General features: G+C 49.9%; 4 protein-coding genes across 4 annotated transcripts; 2 read left to right on the top strand and 2 right to left on the bottom strand.

Annotated features, from left to right (window-relative positions):
• Positions 1-3,005: 3,005 nt before the first annotated feature.
• On the bottom strand, positions 3,006-4,293 carry MMM1 (Maintenance of mitochondrial morphology protein 1; the record flags this gene model as incomplete). The annotated part of the gene is made up of 2 exons (XM_014688886.1): positions 3,006-4,191; positions 4,256-4,293. The coding sequence occupies 2 exons, from the start codon at positions 4,291-4,293 to the stop codon at positions 3,006-3,008; spliced, it is 1,224 nt and encodes a 407-aa protein (XP_014544372.1).
• Positions 4,294-4,827: 534 nt separating this feature from the next.
• Vps45 (Vacuolar protein sorting-associated protein 45) lies at positions 4,828-6,612 on the top strand (the record flags this gene model as incomplete). Its single annotated transcript, XM_066130652.1, has 2 exons — positions 4,828-5,958; positions 6,010-6,612. The coding sequence occupies 2 exons, from the start codon at positions 4,828-4,830 to the stop codon at positions 6,610-6,612; spliced, it is 1,734 nt and encodes a 577-aa protein (XP_065986756.1).
• Positions 6,613-6,858: 246 nt separating this feature from the next.
• MTO1 (Mitochondrial translation optimization protein 1) lies at positions 6,859-9,077 on the top strand (the record flags this gene model as incomplete). Its single annotated transcript, XM_066130653.1, has 3 exons — positions 6,859-6,890; positions 7,104-7,368; positions 7,437-9,077. 3 exons carry the CDS (start codon positions 6,859-6,861, stop codon positions 9,075-9,077), a joined length of 1,938 nt encoding a protein of 645 aa, XP_065986847.1.
• A 2,557-nt stretch (positions 9,078-11,634) lies between these two features.
• On the bottom strand, positions 11,635-13,116 carry sge1 (Global transcription regulator sge1; the record flags this gene model as incomplete). The annotated part of the gene is made up of 1 exon (XM_014688888.1): positions 11,635-13,116. One exon carries the CDS (start codon positions 13,114-13,116, stop codon positions 11,635-11,637), a length of 1,482 nt encoding a protein of 493 aa, XP_014544374.1.
• Positions 13,117-16,784: the final 3,668 nt, after the last annotated feature.

Below are 16,784 nucleotides of genomic sequence, written 5' to 3' on the forward strand. Positions count from 1 at the left end.
GCTGCTGTCAAGACAAGTGGTCTGGTACTACTATTGACCCCATACCAATCTGTGCCCAGGTAGGTGCCTAAGAAGGTAGTATCATTAATCACAACCAAGAATACTCCGTAGAGAGCTGGGAGGTGGGCCGCACGTTACTGTGCCTAGATAGCAAAATCAAACATAGGGGAGGATGTATTTACAACGTAAGCGCCATTCGAGGAAGAAGAAAAAGAAGAAGAAGGAAAACCTGGCACTCACTCAATCTGAGAGGCGCATATACAGCTTCCGCGTCAATGATATGATTGATAGTACAAGGCAGAAGGTACCTCTAAGTAGGCTAGTAGGGTTGTGGGTATGAGCGTGGTCAGACCAAGCTAGCGGCGTCGCGCTCGCGTCTTCGTCTTTTCAAGCCATTCAGTTTTTCAGAGATCCATTATCAAGAGGCACACGCCAGAGGGTCTGTCCCACGCGCAACGTAGCCCAAGGATAGCATACAGTTCTAATATCGTACAGTGCAATACAGACAGTTTTTTTTTTTTTTACAGAAATATTCTCATGGCACGACGGTGCGAAACGAAACAGGGAGCCAATCGATTGAACCCCCTTACCCCGTACTCCGAATTTCAGACAAGCCGCCCCCTTCTCCCTGCCGCGGTTGAAAATCGCCCAATGCGGTACACACACACCCGAGGCTGAGACAAGTCATGGCCACACCTGGCCAAGACTGCGTATCCATTGTTTGAGCTTCCGGATCCTGTCTCCCAACGCTTGCAAGCGAAGTCGTAATGTCCAACGAGGCCCCTGCTCGACTGCCCACGGGTTGAACACCGTATACTGACCTAGTAGGTAGGTACTAGTACGCTGGTTTGAGTACGCGCCAGGTCCATCCAACCAGGCTGTAACAGCAGGACTGCGAAGTACGGAGCACAATATAGCTTTGAGATTACCCACCTACCTAAGTATGTACGTACCTAGTAGTTAACCCCCCCCCAACATTCTTCTTGTAGGCCTCGTACTATCTCTTTAGCTGCCCAATGGCTTATGGAGACTCTCTTCCCTAAGAAAACTATATAGCAGAGGAAGCCCCACGAGCCATTGGGGAGCTGAAGAGATAAACACCCAGTTTTAGCATAACTACTACTAGGTAAAGTACCTAGGTACCCAGGGGCAATCGAGTGCTGGCACTGAGCTGTCAACTGGTAGGACTCAATTTGCACAGACAATTGTATCTACATACCTAGGTAGGTAGTTGACCGGCCTAGCCCAATAGTTCGACAGAATTAACAGACCCACCACTACCCAGGTTCCCACTACCTACGAAGCACTTCCGTCGTTATCTGCGTAATGAAATTTGCACGCACTGCACTGCTACCAACGTGGGTGCCTACTTAGAGGCAGGTACCTAAGTACCTAGGTAGGTAAGTACGAAGTAGACCAGTGCCAAAATCTCGATAAATAACTTCAGTCCAACGTTTTCGATATTCTCTCAATTGCACGCTCCAATCAGATACCCATTAGACGCACACAACCATATAGGCATTCCTCAGTCTGGATTTTAATTTAGCTGCTTACATCTCATCCACTCACGCCTGATGCAAAAAACAATATCAAGGCCTCTATCCGAATCCTTCTCAACAATGAGTTCCTGGCCAAGTCCCGCGTCGAGTCAGCCTAACCCGAGTCAGCTACAGGCCTTCAGTCTTTTGGTAAGTTCTTCACTTGCATGTTTTACCCCAGAGCAGCCCAGGAGTCCTTCTTATTGTCCATTACCGCTTGAAACCAAAGCATATCGTGCCCTGGAAAGCTGACTTTAAGCCTTTTTGTGCTAATTTCAAGATTGTATACTGTCTCATCTATGTGCTCCCTTTACATATATCGGCGTCGACAAGGGCCGCGGCTGGTAGGTCCAGGGATGCACCGGAAGCAATACGTGCCAGGATTCGCTCAGTGTCGTTTTCAACTACCTTGTGCTCGCTCGCAACATTCGTCCTTCTCTGTAGAAGCTCCGCTGCTGACCAAGGCTCACCGTGGCATATCATGGGATACTGGCCATTGGGGATCATTGACGCATTCAGATCCTTACTCCTAACTACTTTGCTATTTGCCGGGCCCCTGTATGAATGTCTGCTCATTGATGGTGTATGGCAGTCATGGTTGCGATTAGAACCCTTGGGGCAGCTTTGGGGAGACTGGGCTATGTGGAGGAACATGGTAGCCGTATGAGCTCTTCATCCTTCAGCGTCTGCACCTGACCCATGGCGGAAACTTACACAATTACGCAGGGTCCTATTACTGAGGAATGCCTTTTCCGTTCCGCAGCTGTGCCGTTACTCTTGGTGGCTGGTTGTAGCATCAAACGCATCATATTCTTTTCGCCCCTTGTTTTTGGGCTCGCACACCTCCACCATTTCTATGAGTTCCGCGTCACGCATCCCGAAACGCCTCTTGTCGCTGCAATCGCCCGCTCCATTCTCCAGCTTTCCTATACCAGTGTGTTTGGGGCCTATGCTACGTTTATATTCCTGCGTACCGGATCGCTGCTATCTGTTGTCACCGTCCATACGCTATGTAACTCAATGGGCCTTCCTCGTGTTTGGGGTGTTTTAGAGCCATATTGGCTCTCGAATCATGAGCTTTACCAACCCAGCAATGTGTTGAGGTGGACTGTCCCGTATTATGTGTTGCTTCTGGGAGGCTGCGTTTTGTGGTGGCAAAACATATCTTCATTGACAACTTCGCCAATGGCTCTCGCCGAATTCTAGACAAATGGACTAAGGCTTGCCGGGATGCGGTGGTAAAACCCAGCCGACAAAACCATGCCACATATTTGGGCAATTGCGTTTTTGTACTAAAGCCTTGTAAACTGGTATGCGACGCACGCGGTGACCCATGACGACAATAGGTGGGTGGTATCTTTCAGGAGTTCAGGGGTTCCTCTGGCGGTACAAAATTTAATGTAACATCTTTCAACATCAACAGCCAGGCAAATAATCTGAACACTCTATACTTAGATACAGAAAATGCTAAGGGCTATGGGGTGAACCGGGTATATCAGGTATGTCGGTATCTTTTACAGGGTTGCGATGCCTCAGCGACGCCATGTCCCATTTTCTGTCCTCGGTCGATGTCTCTTTCCGCCATGAAATCTCATCTCGAACATCACGACCAATATCTTTCCCTTTGGATCGACTGATAGACAAGCCTCCATCCACAATTGTATCATCAGGTCCTCGGGTGTTCTTTTTTCTCGGCCACAAGCTTGGGAGAGCTATCTCTTGGAAGCGGGGTTCCACCGCACGCTCGTCAAACCACCTGTGCAGCCGAGCCTCGACTAGCTGGGCAATCTTGGGTACGTCTTGTAATCTGGATCTGCTCCCAAGCAAGCTGCGGATGGAAAAATCCAATCGGTAATCATCTAGAAAACTGAAAGTCATCATTGTCGGTGTCGATTGCGACGGATTGCTTGGAATAAAGGAAATGGACAGAGTCCCGCTAAACCGAACAACAGAGACGGCCAGCGCAACAGGGAGAACAGCAGATAGCTTCTTCGGGTAGTTAAGAAGCAGTTTTGTTTCGACAGCAAGAGTAAGCATGTCGCTCAAGTCGACATCCATCCGAGCTTGCAGTCTTGTTCCATCCCGTGCAGCAGCCGTGGCATCAAATTTGATGCCATTCCCGAGGCCAAGGCCGTCTTCATCCACGGGGATAATACGACAGTTACTGAAAATAGGAAAGTCCTCGCCTAAACTCAGTTCCGTAACACGAATGTCATCGATAAAGTCAGGCCGGGATGCCCCGTTCAGCGCCTTAGTTAGGGAATTGAGAATGGCATCATCATGTTGTGCGTCGCTTCGGAATTGAGCGATTGTCTGAGCAACAAGGACATTGAACCAATCCAGGCTTTCCGGTTGGTGGCTGTCGACGTTGTAGTAAGTTTTGCTCAAAATGGATCCAATGGTGAGCGTGGGTGGGTTCCGTAGCACACTGGACTTCTTGCGCTTCAAATGCTGGCTCTGTCTTTGGCTCGGACTGCGCAAACTGAGAAGAGATTGCTTGTGAGCGAGTGTTCTGGACCTCCTTTCCGTGGCACGCAGTGATGCTGTTACATCTGATGACGGTGGATCGCCAAAGATGAAGAATTTAATAAACGCAGCCAGTATCAGTACTACGGACAGTTGCCCTACGACGAGCCCCTGTGTGAATGAGAGCCTGAAATGAAGATATGAGTTGATACCAATGAAGGCCGTTGCAGAACAAGGTTCTTTGTACTTACGTCGGCTCTGACCTCGGTGGACATTCCTCTAAAGCCATCATCTCCAAGACACGGGTGCGCGGCTACTAGCAGGGTTTGGTTGTGGGAGAACAAAGAATGCAGCTTTGTTCTCATGGCAATACTGAACAACTGCCCCCTTGACTTTTGAAAGTTCGCCCAAAATCTAATTAAGCCTGCTAAGTTCCTAGTGGCGACTGGAACAGGGCATGGAGGAGGAATATTATGTGCATAGCGGGTTACGGTATGCACGTACCCGAGTCGTCCACCAAAGCTATGGGGCCCTCTCTGGGAGGTGCCACACATCATGTGTCGCTAACCTACGTCCCAGGCTACCATTCACAGACTCGAGCAACGCAAGCTTCTCATTCAGCGCGCCAGACACTTCCCTATCAAAATTTGCCGCTTTCTCGGGCATTCATTTTCGCTGGCTTTATCTTTGACTTGATCTCCGAGGTTTGCAGCACCAGCATCTCCTCTGCCAAAATCGAATCTGCCTTGGCAACAATCTAAAGAGTGTTGTGACATAAAGAGACGCTGGTCAAGGCCGAGGTGGCCTCACCTTATCGTCGAAAATGGACGTCTCCCAGGCTATATCTAGCTACATCTCAAAGATCGTCATGCCCTCCGGAGACGCTTCTTCAACAAAAATGAAAATATTGCTTTTGGATAGGGAAACCATATCTATTGTTTCGACGGCCGTTACGCAATCATCATTACTGAATCACGAAGTATATCTCATTGATCGCCTGGACAATACCGGCCGCGAAAAAATGCGTCATCTTCGATGCCTGTGCCTCCTCCGCCCATCATCTGAGAGTATCCAACTTCTAATAGATGAGCTGCGCGATCCTAAATATGGCGAATATTATCTGTACTTCACGAACGTAGCGAAAAAGTCGTCCCTAGAACGACTTGCAGAGGCAGATGACCACGAGGTGGTGAAAGCTGTTCAGGAACACTTCGCCGACTATACGGTTATCAACTCTGATTTATTCTCACTCTCGGTATCTCTTCCACAGTGGCGTATATGGGGCCCAAATCCCGATGCCTGGAATGCGGATTCTCTTCAGAGATGTTCCGAAGGTTTGCTTGCAGTTTTATTGTCGTTGAAGAAAAAGCCACTCATCAGATATGAGAAAAGCAGCCCACTGGCTAAAAAACTGGCATCAGAGCTGCGCTATCTCATGTCCCAGGAAGAACAGCTTTTCGAGTTCCGAAAAGTTGACACGCCGCCGATTCTTCTGATTCTCGACAGGCGAGAGGATCCTGTGACACCATTACTTACTCAGTGGACATACCAAGCCATGGTTCACCACCTTTTGGGTATTCACAACGGCCGAGTTGACCTCAGCAATGTCCCAGACATACGGCCGGAGCTGAGGGAAATTGTCTTGTCTCAAGACCAAGACCCCTTCTTCAAGAAAAACATGTTCCTAAATTTTGGCGATTTAGGTTCGACGATAAAGGACTATGTTGAGCAGTATCAGTCCAAGACGAAAAACAATGCCAATATCGAGTCGATAGCTGACATGAAGCGGTTTATTGAGGAATATCCCGAGTTTCGTAAGCTCTCGGGAAATGTCAGCAAGCATGTCACCCTCGTATCAGAGCTAAGTCGACGGGTATCGGCCCAAAAACTATTGGAGGTGAGCGAGGTTGAGCAAAGCCTTGCGTGCAATGACAATCATAATACGGATCTGAAGGTCAGGACCGATTTCCAAATCACTGTGCCAGCCTACTAAATGCATCGCCAGAATATCCAAAATCTAATTCAAACCCCCGACATCACGGCTAATGCCAAAGTTGGGCTGGTAGCACTATATGCTCTGCGCTATCACAAACAGCAATCCAATGCCATTCCCATGCTAGTAGATCTTCTAGTTGCAGCCGGCGGTGTCTCACCGGCACAGTCGAGCCTAGTTAACAAGATCCTCGCTTACCACCTATCTCTCCACACATCTCCATCTCAGGGCGGAATTTCCGACATATTTGACTCTGCGGGCATCTTCTCTGGTGCTTCAAGCAGATTCAAGCTAAAGGGTGTGGAAAACGTGTATACGCAACACACATCTCTTTTGGAAAGCACACTGCAGAATCTCATCAAGGGTCGCTTGAGGGAACAACAATATCCCTTCGTGGAAGGCGGGGGGTCAACAAGAGATAAGCCACAGGATGTAATTGTCTTTGTCGTGGGCGGCGCAACATATGAGGAGGCTAAGATGATCACCGGCATAAACGCAACAACGCCAGGGGTGAGGGTGGTTCTGGGTGGCACTTCTATCCTCAATGCGGCCACCTTCTTTAACGAAGTCGACGATGCCGTGAGCTCCTGGCCAGAAGTCACTGGCCGCAGATGACGTGACACGGCCTCTTATACCGAAGTGTTCCTTTATTAATTAGATAGCAAGCGTATTCAGCTGTATGGGATTGGAATAAAAAAAAGTTTTAGTTTTACCACCATACACGAGCTCTTAGACCGTCTAGTTCGGAGTGACGACGGCTCACACCTCCAAGAGCAGCGACCCACAATAAAAGGCATTCAGCCAATCCCAAAATTTGTCGCTCAATAAATTCCCATGAACTTTGCACCAGCATCAGGGAAAATGCCTTCGCCATCAGAGAACCCGCCATCAGAGTGACAATGCATCACATTCCCGAAAATTGAGAGTAGTTTTTGATCTGATATGTATCGCGATAATTTCATGCATATTACAGTACGCACAACATGCCACCAGTCGCTGCGTGGACTTCCCCGTCGCCAATTTGCTACGGCAGCGAACTCCAAGTTGGTCTCAGCCAAGCCCAACAAATTCTTGACTCTCATCAGCTGTACTAAGTTTTCTGCTAGGCCTTTCGATGTCATCGTCATTGGCGGCGGCCATGCTGGTGCTGAAGCCTGTGCCGCAGCTGCAAGAACAGGGGCGAAAACTGCATTGGTCACTCCAAAAATCGATAACATTGGGACTTGCTCATGTAATCCGAGTTTTGGGGGTATCGGAAAGGGAACGATAATACGAGAGATTGATGCTCTTGATGGTCTAGCTGGAAAAATTATCGACAAAGCCGGTGTCCAGTTTCACATGTTGAATCGTAGCAAGGGACCAGCGGTGTGGGTATGTCAAGCCCAATATATGACCTCGTTGAGAATCGAGTATATGGACTAACTCATCATTTATAACAGGGTCCTCGTGCTCAAATCGATCGAAAGTTATACAAGCAATACATGAGAGAGGAGCTTGAGTCATATCCGAATCTCTCAATCGTTCTCGCCAGTGTTTCTGATATTATTTTATCGAAGCTTGACCCTCCACAGGCACTAGGAGCTTCCAAATCCGTTGCAGGGGTCCGATTAGACTCTGGCCAAGTTTTGCCCTCAAACAAGGTCATTATTACCACTGGCACGTTCTTGGGCGGCGAAATACACATCGGTCTCCAGAGCTACCCGGCAGGGCGACTGGGTGAAGCAGCTACCTTTGGATTAAGTAAATCGCTTCGGACTGCAGGCTTCCAGCTCGGAAGACTCAAGACCGGTACACCTCCGCGGCTGGATCAAAAGACCATTGACTTTAAGGAGCTGGAGGTTCAATATGGAGACACACCGCCCACTCCGTTCTCCTTTTTGAATAATGCTGTGTCCGTCGCGGATCAGCTGACCTGTAGCATTACACACACTACCGACGCAACTCACCGAATTGTACGTGAAAACCTCCAGAACACCGTTCATATCCGAGAGACAATTAAGGGTCCAAGGTACTGCCCATCCTTGGAGTCCAAGGTTCTTCGCTTTCCAGACAAAGAGCGACACATAGTTTGGCTTGAACCAGAAGGCTTCGAGAGTCAAATTGTATATCCTAATGGGTTGTCAATGACCATACCACCTGAGGCTCAGAAGCAGGCATTGCGAACTATCAAAGGCCTCGAGCGGGTAGAAATGCTGCAGCCGGGCTACGGTGTTGAATACGACTACATCGATCCTCGTGGGCTCAAATCCACGCTCGAGACTCGAGCTATCCACGGTCTATACCTCGCGGGGCAGATCAACGGTACCACTGGCTACGAAGAAGCCGCTGGGCAGGGTGTCATGGCAGGCATTAACGCAGGGCGAGTTGCTCAGGGATTGTCCGAAGTGTCAATATCCAGATCCGATGGTTATATTGGAATTATGATAGATGATCTCATTACGAAGGGCGTTACGGAGCCCTACAGGATGTTTACATCCAGAAGCGAATTCCGCATGGCGGCCAGAGCTGATAATGCAGATCTCCGGCTTACGGAGAAAGGTCGGGACTGGGGCGTAGTCTCTGATTCCCGCTGGAAAGCATTTTCAGACGAGCGTCAGCAGATTGACGATCTTACAAAGATACTCAACTCGGTGTCTCTCACATCCACACAATGGTCGGAACAAGGTTGGCATCTCAAGAAGAACTCGCCGCGCCGGGCAGGTATTGATATTCTTCGACTATCGAATACCGGGACTCGAGTTGATCTTCAACAGCTGAGCACCTCCATTCCGGAAATTAAATCATACTCGACTCGGGTTAGAGACCGTGTTGCTATTGAAGCCGTATATGCACCATATGTCAGGATGCAAGCTGCTGAACGAGGTCGGTTCGCCTATGACGAGAGCGTTCGCCTGCCCTTAGACATCAATTACGACGCCATACCCGGTCTAGCCTTATCTGAAAAGGAACTACTGAAACTTGCGTGTCCAGAAACCCTAGCACAAGCACGTAGAGTCGAAGGCGTTACTCCCGCAGGTACTGTCAGGCTCCTGGCACACATACGCCAGCGCTCTCTTTCTGATGCGCCGCGAGTGAACTAGGCCATGTGTTCTTAGAGTAAGCTTTTCTCGGCGTCTTGGGCGAATGTACCGTATCTGAGGTACTTCATGAGATGCACAATAGTGTGGAAATATATTTTGAATAATTATGTGCGCAAATACACAGGACAACCTTTATACTGTATACACTCTTGATTTGATTTGTTTTCCTAAACTCAGCCCAGGGTCTGTAAGTCTTAATACAGGATGATACACGGGCGGATCTGGAAATACCATCACAGCCACGTCCTAAGCTTGAATGTGCTACATTCCGCCCTTGGGGGGAAGGGGGATTCCCCAAAGACCTCCCTGGGCCGAATAGCAAGTGTGCTTTCACCATCTTGGTCCTCTATTTCAGGATCTTCACAGCATCCTTGCTGAATATATAGCTGGCGCCACTCCCGATAGTGGTGGCCGCTACGACATATCTAATGCCTCGTCAGCAAAACCGACAAACTGGATAGTTGAGGGAGGAGCGTTATCAATAAGACTTACTGCAAAGTCGTCAACACTGATGTCAGATCAGTCTCGACAAGTGGGGCTGCTGTTGTGAAGCCAACGAGAGCAAGCTGTAAAAATGTGTTGTATTTGCTTATTGTTGTGGGACGAACTTCCGCGGATGGGAGAGAGAAATCCCAATACCGATAGAAAGTCTTGGGCGGTGGTAGCGAAATCCAGCGGTAATATATAGCAGCCATCCCAAGGCCTACGTCTCTTCCTAAAATAACCGTCGCGACCCATACTAAAGCATCAAACAGGTAAATCGTCAGCAGGTAAGGGACTGGTAATTGGAGATGGGGATCAAGCAAAGCAATTGGCTCCAAAATATTTCCAGACATTGGGCCATTTCACTCTGTAGGACACGTACACGGCAGAGCGCCTTTGGCGGCCAAACATATAGTCAGTATCGTCATGAGAGCCTTGTCCGCCATGGGATCTATTATGGTTCCAACCACCGTCTTGCGATTCCATTTACGAGCAATCCAGCCATCGAGCAGGTCCGTAATCCCAGCATACGCGAACAATCCCACGGCCCACGCATGAGAGTCATGAAGAACCAAATACCCTATAACGGGGGCTGCTATAAGTCTTGTAATCGTTAGGAAATTCGGTACTGTATATATATCCTCGTGAATAACCTCGCTCGTCCCTGAAGGGGTGTGGACAGCTGGATTTCCCGCTTTCTCTTGTGACGTCGATTCCGCTTTGGGATGGTCGGCTTTCTGGGGTTGACTAGAGCGGCAACTATGGCTCTGTCTATCAGTTTCTGATCCTAATCAACTTGCCTCGGGTCTATGACGCTTGGGCGTTGACTGGGCAATCGTAAGAAGCTGCTCACCTGTAATATCGGACTGGGTTTTGGCTCTCCGTGGGCCTGACGATTATGCGGGTGCGGAGAACGGGCGATACTGGTGATGATCGGGGCAAGATTGCTGGCGAGCGTGTGCTGATTGCCCTAAATGCATTGCGTGAAGGCCCTCTGCAGCGTGCCCGGCTCGTTGCTCGAGAGAGAAATGGGACCATAAGCATGGTGTTTCACTCACAATCAGTCAGTGCCATTCGGCAGCGAGCTTGATCGTGGTCCTGATAAAACCAATTTCTAGTGTCAAGTTCAGTAACGAATTGAACTTGTCGGTTCCTATGCTGTTGTGACTTATCTGGTGTCAGATTACAGCACGATGATAAAATCGGTTATTTTCAGTCCCGGGGGGAGCGGGTCCCATCAACGGGGTTTGCACATAGCCAACTACCTACCCTAGAAGGTAGCCTCCTTCCAGGCCGCACGCGTTATGACTTCTGGACTGTGTTTCCTGTGTTGTCCCGATGGTACACATATTATGGCAGCCATCTCTCGGCCCTCTTGTCTTTGATGCTCTTGTTTAGTGATGAGTCACAGAGGACCTCCCTCGCGGGACTATCATCTAAGAATTCTTATAGCAAGGTCTATTCAAACATGGTGCCCACCCAACCATGACGTACAACAGAGTACAACCCCAAGCGCCGTGGCAACAATCAACAACCGATCAATTTAAACAATAGTTGAAAACCCGTATTGGAAACCCGTCCCTTTTTTTCCCTTATGCCCAAAACACCGCCAAATTGACAATAGAAACAGCCAGCCCAAGCAGACCTCTTTCGCGTACATATATATATATATATAAAGGAAGAACGAAAAAAACAACAACCACAGCGAGCGGCATCAGTGCAGAGCTTCCCCAACCCTTTCCATACGCCAGCAGGGAGTGAAACAAAAGCAAACCCTAAAGAAGCGTCTTGCTCGCTACCAAAGCTATCGCTAAGTAATTGTAGGACGGTCCCCAGCCATAGAAGCATACACGATACTGGGAAAATGAAGGTGAAGAAGAGAAGAACGACAAAAAACAAGCGTAGCCGCAGCATGAAGACAGTGATAGCCCATCAAGCCCCCAGAAAGAAACGAAGAATAGAAGAAGCAAGAATATCTGCCCGCAGGAAGAACATAGATCGTGTGAAAATGCTAGGCATACAAGCCAAAGACGTTGGTAGCGAAATGCTGCGTAGAGTATGAATTTATGAGCACTCAGGAGCGCCCCAAATCATTGGAACCCCCAGGCCACTGCTCGGAGCCATTACTTGCATTATTTCCGAAATACTGTAGGTCGCCTTGGCCGTCAGACTGTCCAAGGGCCCAATCATTCGTATTCTGGTCCAAGTTGTAGTTCTGGGTCCCAGCTTCCGCGCCAGTCAATGTATTGGGATCCTGCTTCGTCTGCCGTGGCTGATTGAAAGCCTGTCCCTCTTGGCTCGCGATTTGGCCAGCTCGGTGGGGAACATAGTACGAACTCTGTCCAACATATGTATTGCCGCTCTGGGGAGGTCTGCCTCCGGGGACTGTGCTAAGATGCATCGAGGACAGCTCTGCAGGCTGTGCAAGTTCGAATGCCGAATTCCGTCTTGGCGGATCGTGTAGTGGCATACTTCGCGGGAATTCGCTATCCATACCAGTGCTGGCACTGAAGCGGGAGGCTCTGGTAGGGCCCAAAGAATAATTACCATGTGGCTGAGGAGTGTATGGCATTGAAGATGTGCTGGACGGCATTGCTGGAGAGATAGACGGCGGAATCGACTGCGGAGCTGAAGAACCCAACGGGGGCTGAATCGAAGAAGGAAGCGGCTGTGGCATCTGAACTGGCATGGGCGAATTCATCGTCGCCAGGTACTGGTGTTGTGGATGGTATGTGTAGGGAATAGACCCGTACGCTGCTGGCACCGGAGCATGGAAGCCCGCCATGGACATGGCTCTGGGCATATGGGCATGTGAGCCACCAGGAAAAGTCGGCGCATTTACAACTGTTGCGATGAGACCCGAGGGGCCACCACCTTCGTCGTCCGGGCTATACTGTACTTCGTCAATGGGAGCACGAAAATTCTGGGACACTAGGAGTTCGTTTCGAGGTGAGATGCCACTAAAACCGTAGCTCCTTGACGGGGTATTAAGATTTCCAGCAACCGCATCGTCAACCTTGTAGTAGCTCACAAGGTGATGAGGAACGCCATTATAGTTTACGCTGATTGTCTTCTTGACCAATCCGTCGGGCTTGAAAGGGTACGAATCAATCAATGATCCGATCAATGCCCTCTCGGTATCCTTGATATTGGCGCCATCCATGGCAGCAGGTGAAGTGAAACCAGACATGTTTAGGTGTGAGGTAGAGTCCGCCTTTCCGATGCCTCCTGGAGGACACTTCTTTCTTTTAAGGGCTCGTTTCTTTTCTCCTGGCGGAAACGGCTTCTCCAACTCCCGGTATATAAGAAAGTTGCCGAGAATTCGACTGGGACTCCAAGATACACCGTCGGTCCATCGTTTGATGCCTGAAGCGTGCTCTTCGTAAATGAAGACATTGCCACTTTTGATGAGGTCCTGGCGCTCCCGATCATGAGGGCGACGTGGTACGTGGGTGAGTCGGCCAGACAAGCAGGCCTCGAACAAAACCAGTGAATCATATGTAGAGGCGACAAGTCCCTCAAAGGTAGGACGAAGGGGGTTGGATTGATTTGACATGGTTCTGCGAAGCTTTGCACCGGCCAAGTTTTAACTTTCGGAGGAAGACGGTGATAACCTTCTTTCCTGGAGATCGTAGCTCAGCTCCCGTGCAATCCAGTAGTTTGGATGCTCTGAGGAGCCCCTGCGGTAGCGAATACCAAAACAAAACGGTACGGATACTGGTGATCTCTGGTGTTTAGGCAAATGATATGGTTTCGCTTCCGGTTCGACTGGGGGGCTCCTTCCTCGGGGCGAGGGCGGGGAGAGAGTAGAGAGAGCAAGAGTACGCAGAGTAAGAAGACGGATTAAGAGGCAGAGTTTGTGAATGTAACGGCACTGGAGGAATTAGAGGGAACGGAAGCTTTGGCCGGAGAAAATAAGTTGGGGAAGAAAGTTGCAGGGCAGGAGGGAGCCGAAGATGTCAAGGCAGCAGAGCCGAGAAACGAATTAAGGGCCACACAGTCCAGTCCGCAGAAAAGACGAAGAGAGGCTGCAGAAAGAATTGAAGGTTGAAGGAGAAGTCAAGAACGAGCAAAAGTCTCGGGAACAGCTGTGGCTTGAGGCGGCGTGGGAGGAGGTGGTGTTAAGTTTGGAGGGACCTGGTGGACGCAGTGGAGGGCGACAGATTGACTCTCGTGGTGCGTGCCGTGACAGTGCGCCGTCGTGGTGCCAAGTTCTCTAGCCAGTTCCCAAGATGCCCAATGCCAATGGCACACAGAGTTCTGAGTTCGACCAGACTCCGATGGGAAGCAAGCAGGAGGCGCCAAAGATGCGGGAAGACGGAGGTTGGCGGGTGATTGTCTGGCCTCGGGGGGGACTGGGCCGGGGGGTGGAGGGACAGCTTGGACGAACGAACAAGGACAGAAATGGATGGATACAGACAGGGCGCTGGCCTGAAGGGGATAGGATCCAGTATTAAGTTTTTATCGAGGCGTAGGGCTGCTTTGCGATTCGACGATGCGGGATCAAAAGTTGACAGGCAAACGCGACCTACACACCTCTGTGACTACACTTGAGGTACGATGAGTGCTACCAGAGTAACTCAAGGCACACTGTGATCTTGTGGCTTGATGAATTTCTCCGCAGCATTGCCAGTATGGGGGTGACGAGATGGTGTCGATGAGCAATCAATGTTCAGTGGCGGCCTTTATGGTCAGTCAAATTGGTCTGGCCGGCGGCTCGACTAGAGGTAAAAAGCTTGGAGTATTTGCAAGGAAGCCAATGAGACGCATGTGGATGGATGAGCGGATAGCCAAATGGCCTGATAGCTGAACACAACACACTAGTGAACTCCCGGGTCAATCGTGCATCTTCCAAAGCTGGAGTCTTGAAGTATTGGCAACCTTGGAGGGCCAGTCTGATGGTGGTGTAAGTCGGCAAGATCGGCCAGGACCCCTCGAGAGCTGCATGCAACCAAAAAGTACACACGAACACACATCCATACATGAGTACAAATCTACCTGGGTGGGTAGCAACTACACACATGCACGACACGCAATGCCATGCACAATCCAGATTCTCCCCTTCCTTCCTTCTTCCCTTCCTTCTTTTTTTTTTTTTTTTAACTTAACTTTACTTTTATTTTGGGATACCCGACCACTTGAGCGCCTAGGCCTGCTAAGTACGGGTATTCCGTCCTGGCGAGGGGAAAATGTCTGGTAGGTTGGTCGCTCAAATACTAGGTACCTAGATGCAAAAGTAGGTGCGTACTAAGTAAGCAGTCCTGACGGCCAGGAGGTTCCCAGGTTGCCAACATGCCGTCGACGTCGACTCGCTCGAGCGTCGCAGACTGGAGCGGACCTCGTAACATCGAGAGCGACCAGACGCAACTACGGTCTCGGTAGTACTTAGCCGCGCTGGCCATACCAAAATACTACGAGTGCCGGAAAGGGCGTAGGAGCTTGCGCCGTCGGAGTGGGCGTGAATATAGTAAGCAACTAGACCCATTCGGGTTTTCAAGCCCCAGTGTGATCGGCTTGTTTACCATTTCGCACCGCACCGCAAACACCGTCTACAGTACTACTAACAAGAGACGCGGAGAGGACCAAGCCATAAGACTTTGCAAGATTCAGAAATTTTGGGCAAGAATTGATATTATATTTTCATTTGCATCGTCGCGGAATGAGAGCCACATGACTCCCAATGCCTTGACGTCCGTCTCCTTAGGTACCTCATAGGTCCCTAGGAAAGTACCAGTCTTTGTTGTCCCACGACGACGACGACATACATACAACACTGCAAAAGCAATTCGAATTGAGATCCTGTCGGCAGCATTGCACACTAGGCAAGGGAGGAAGTTGTGGTGAGTAAGGTGCGTGCCTATTACTAACAAGGTGGTAGACAGCCCGAGATCCGGTCGAGCATCTCGTGACTAGTAGTACATATGACGTTGAAGTATCTTCAGGCAAGCAATAGCCGAAGGTTCATACAGCATTTGGCAAAGGCTGAATAGGAGTTATTGGAAACAAGTTGTGAAAGGGGAAATTACCTGCAGCTTTGAGAAGCAGACATCGATGGGGGATTCTACTTGACGTGAAAGGAACAAGACTAAGGCTGAAAACCAAGCTAATTGTAAGTGGCCGGTGACTCGGCCAAAACATGCCCACGCGTTCCATACATACCTTCATCATTGTGTATTCCACCAGACGTATTTGAGTGCTCATTTGTCCCCATAGTAGCTCTACGACTTTCAGACGCTTAGAGATGCAGTGTCACCGATCCCCCAAATTTCGAGGGCCAAGGCAGCCGCCTAAGAAGCTTGCCTGGTCGTGTCATGTCAAGTATAACTAACCCACGCTCGTCACCATCAACCCAGAGTCGGCTGAGCGACTAGCTGATTTCGTTTTTCGCCAAATACAGTACATATGCATGTATATTATACGTACATCCAAAGATGGCTGGAGCGACGCGGGGCACGCCGGAGTTTCTGATAGCTGTACGATCCAGTGTCGATGTAGCAAAAGAAGGACCATTCGCATCGGAGAATACTGTCTGATTCCCCAACCATGAGGCTCAGTACAACTTCTTCCTGTCGTACGCAAGGCAGTGGACGAAGAGTCTATTGGAGGCAGCTTCAGAATGTGGCAATCGAAGTGGAGAGTGCGCAGAAGAGCCCGAGAGGACCGCCTCCAAACTCCAGTCGTTCATTGACTTGCCAGGCTGTGTGTGGCCTCCTCTCGCACCGAGAACGAGAACAGGGAGGAGGATGGTGGCGGTGGTGGGTAATCGCGGCCTTTGGCGCTGGATTGATCAGGTTGGTGTTGTGTACCGTGGCCGTCGGTCGGTCTAGACGGTTTCCATCCAAGCCTTTGCGGTCCGTTGTTCTTGTGCAGGTATCATTGATGTTTCCTGTTGGGTTTGTGTGTATACGGACTCGGGCTCAAGCACTAGTAATTTCTCCGTGAACATGTGTGCCACGGCGTCACACGGGTTGCATTCATGTTCAATATTGGGTTGTCGGTGTTTGGTGTCGAATATTCGCCCCAGAGTTGCCGACATTTCGTACTGCAAACAGATCAAATTGAAGGCCGACAGGCAGCCCATGGGGGTTCGTCGGTAGCCGGCCGGACACGGACGACGACAACCCCTCTTTTGCGTGGGCCCACGAGCCAGGAAGCTGTAGAGCGAGTGGTGAGATGTGTGTGCTGCGGCGTTGGGGTGGCGTTGGGGTGGGCAAGGTTTGGTGC

This window comes from Metarhizium brunneum, chromosome 3, assembly GCF_013426205.1.
Source record: "Metarhizium brunneum chromosome 3, complete sequence".
Lineage (NCBI taxonomy): Eukaryota > Fungi > Ascomycota > Sordariomycetes > Hypocreales > Clavicipitaceae > Metarhizium > Metarhizium brunneum.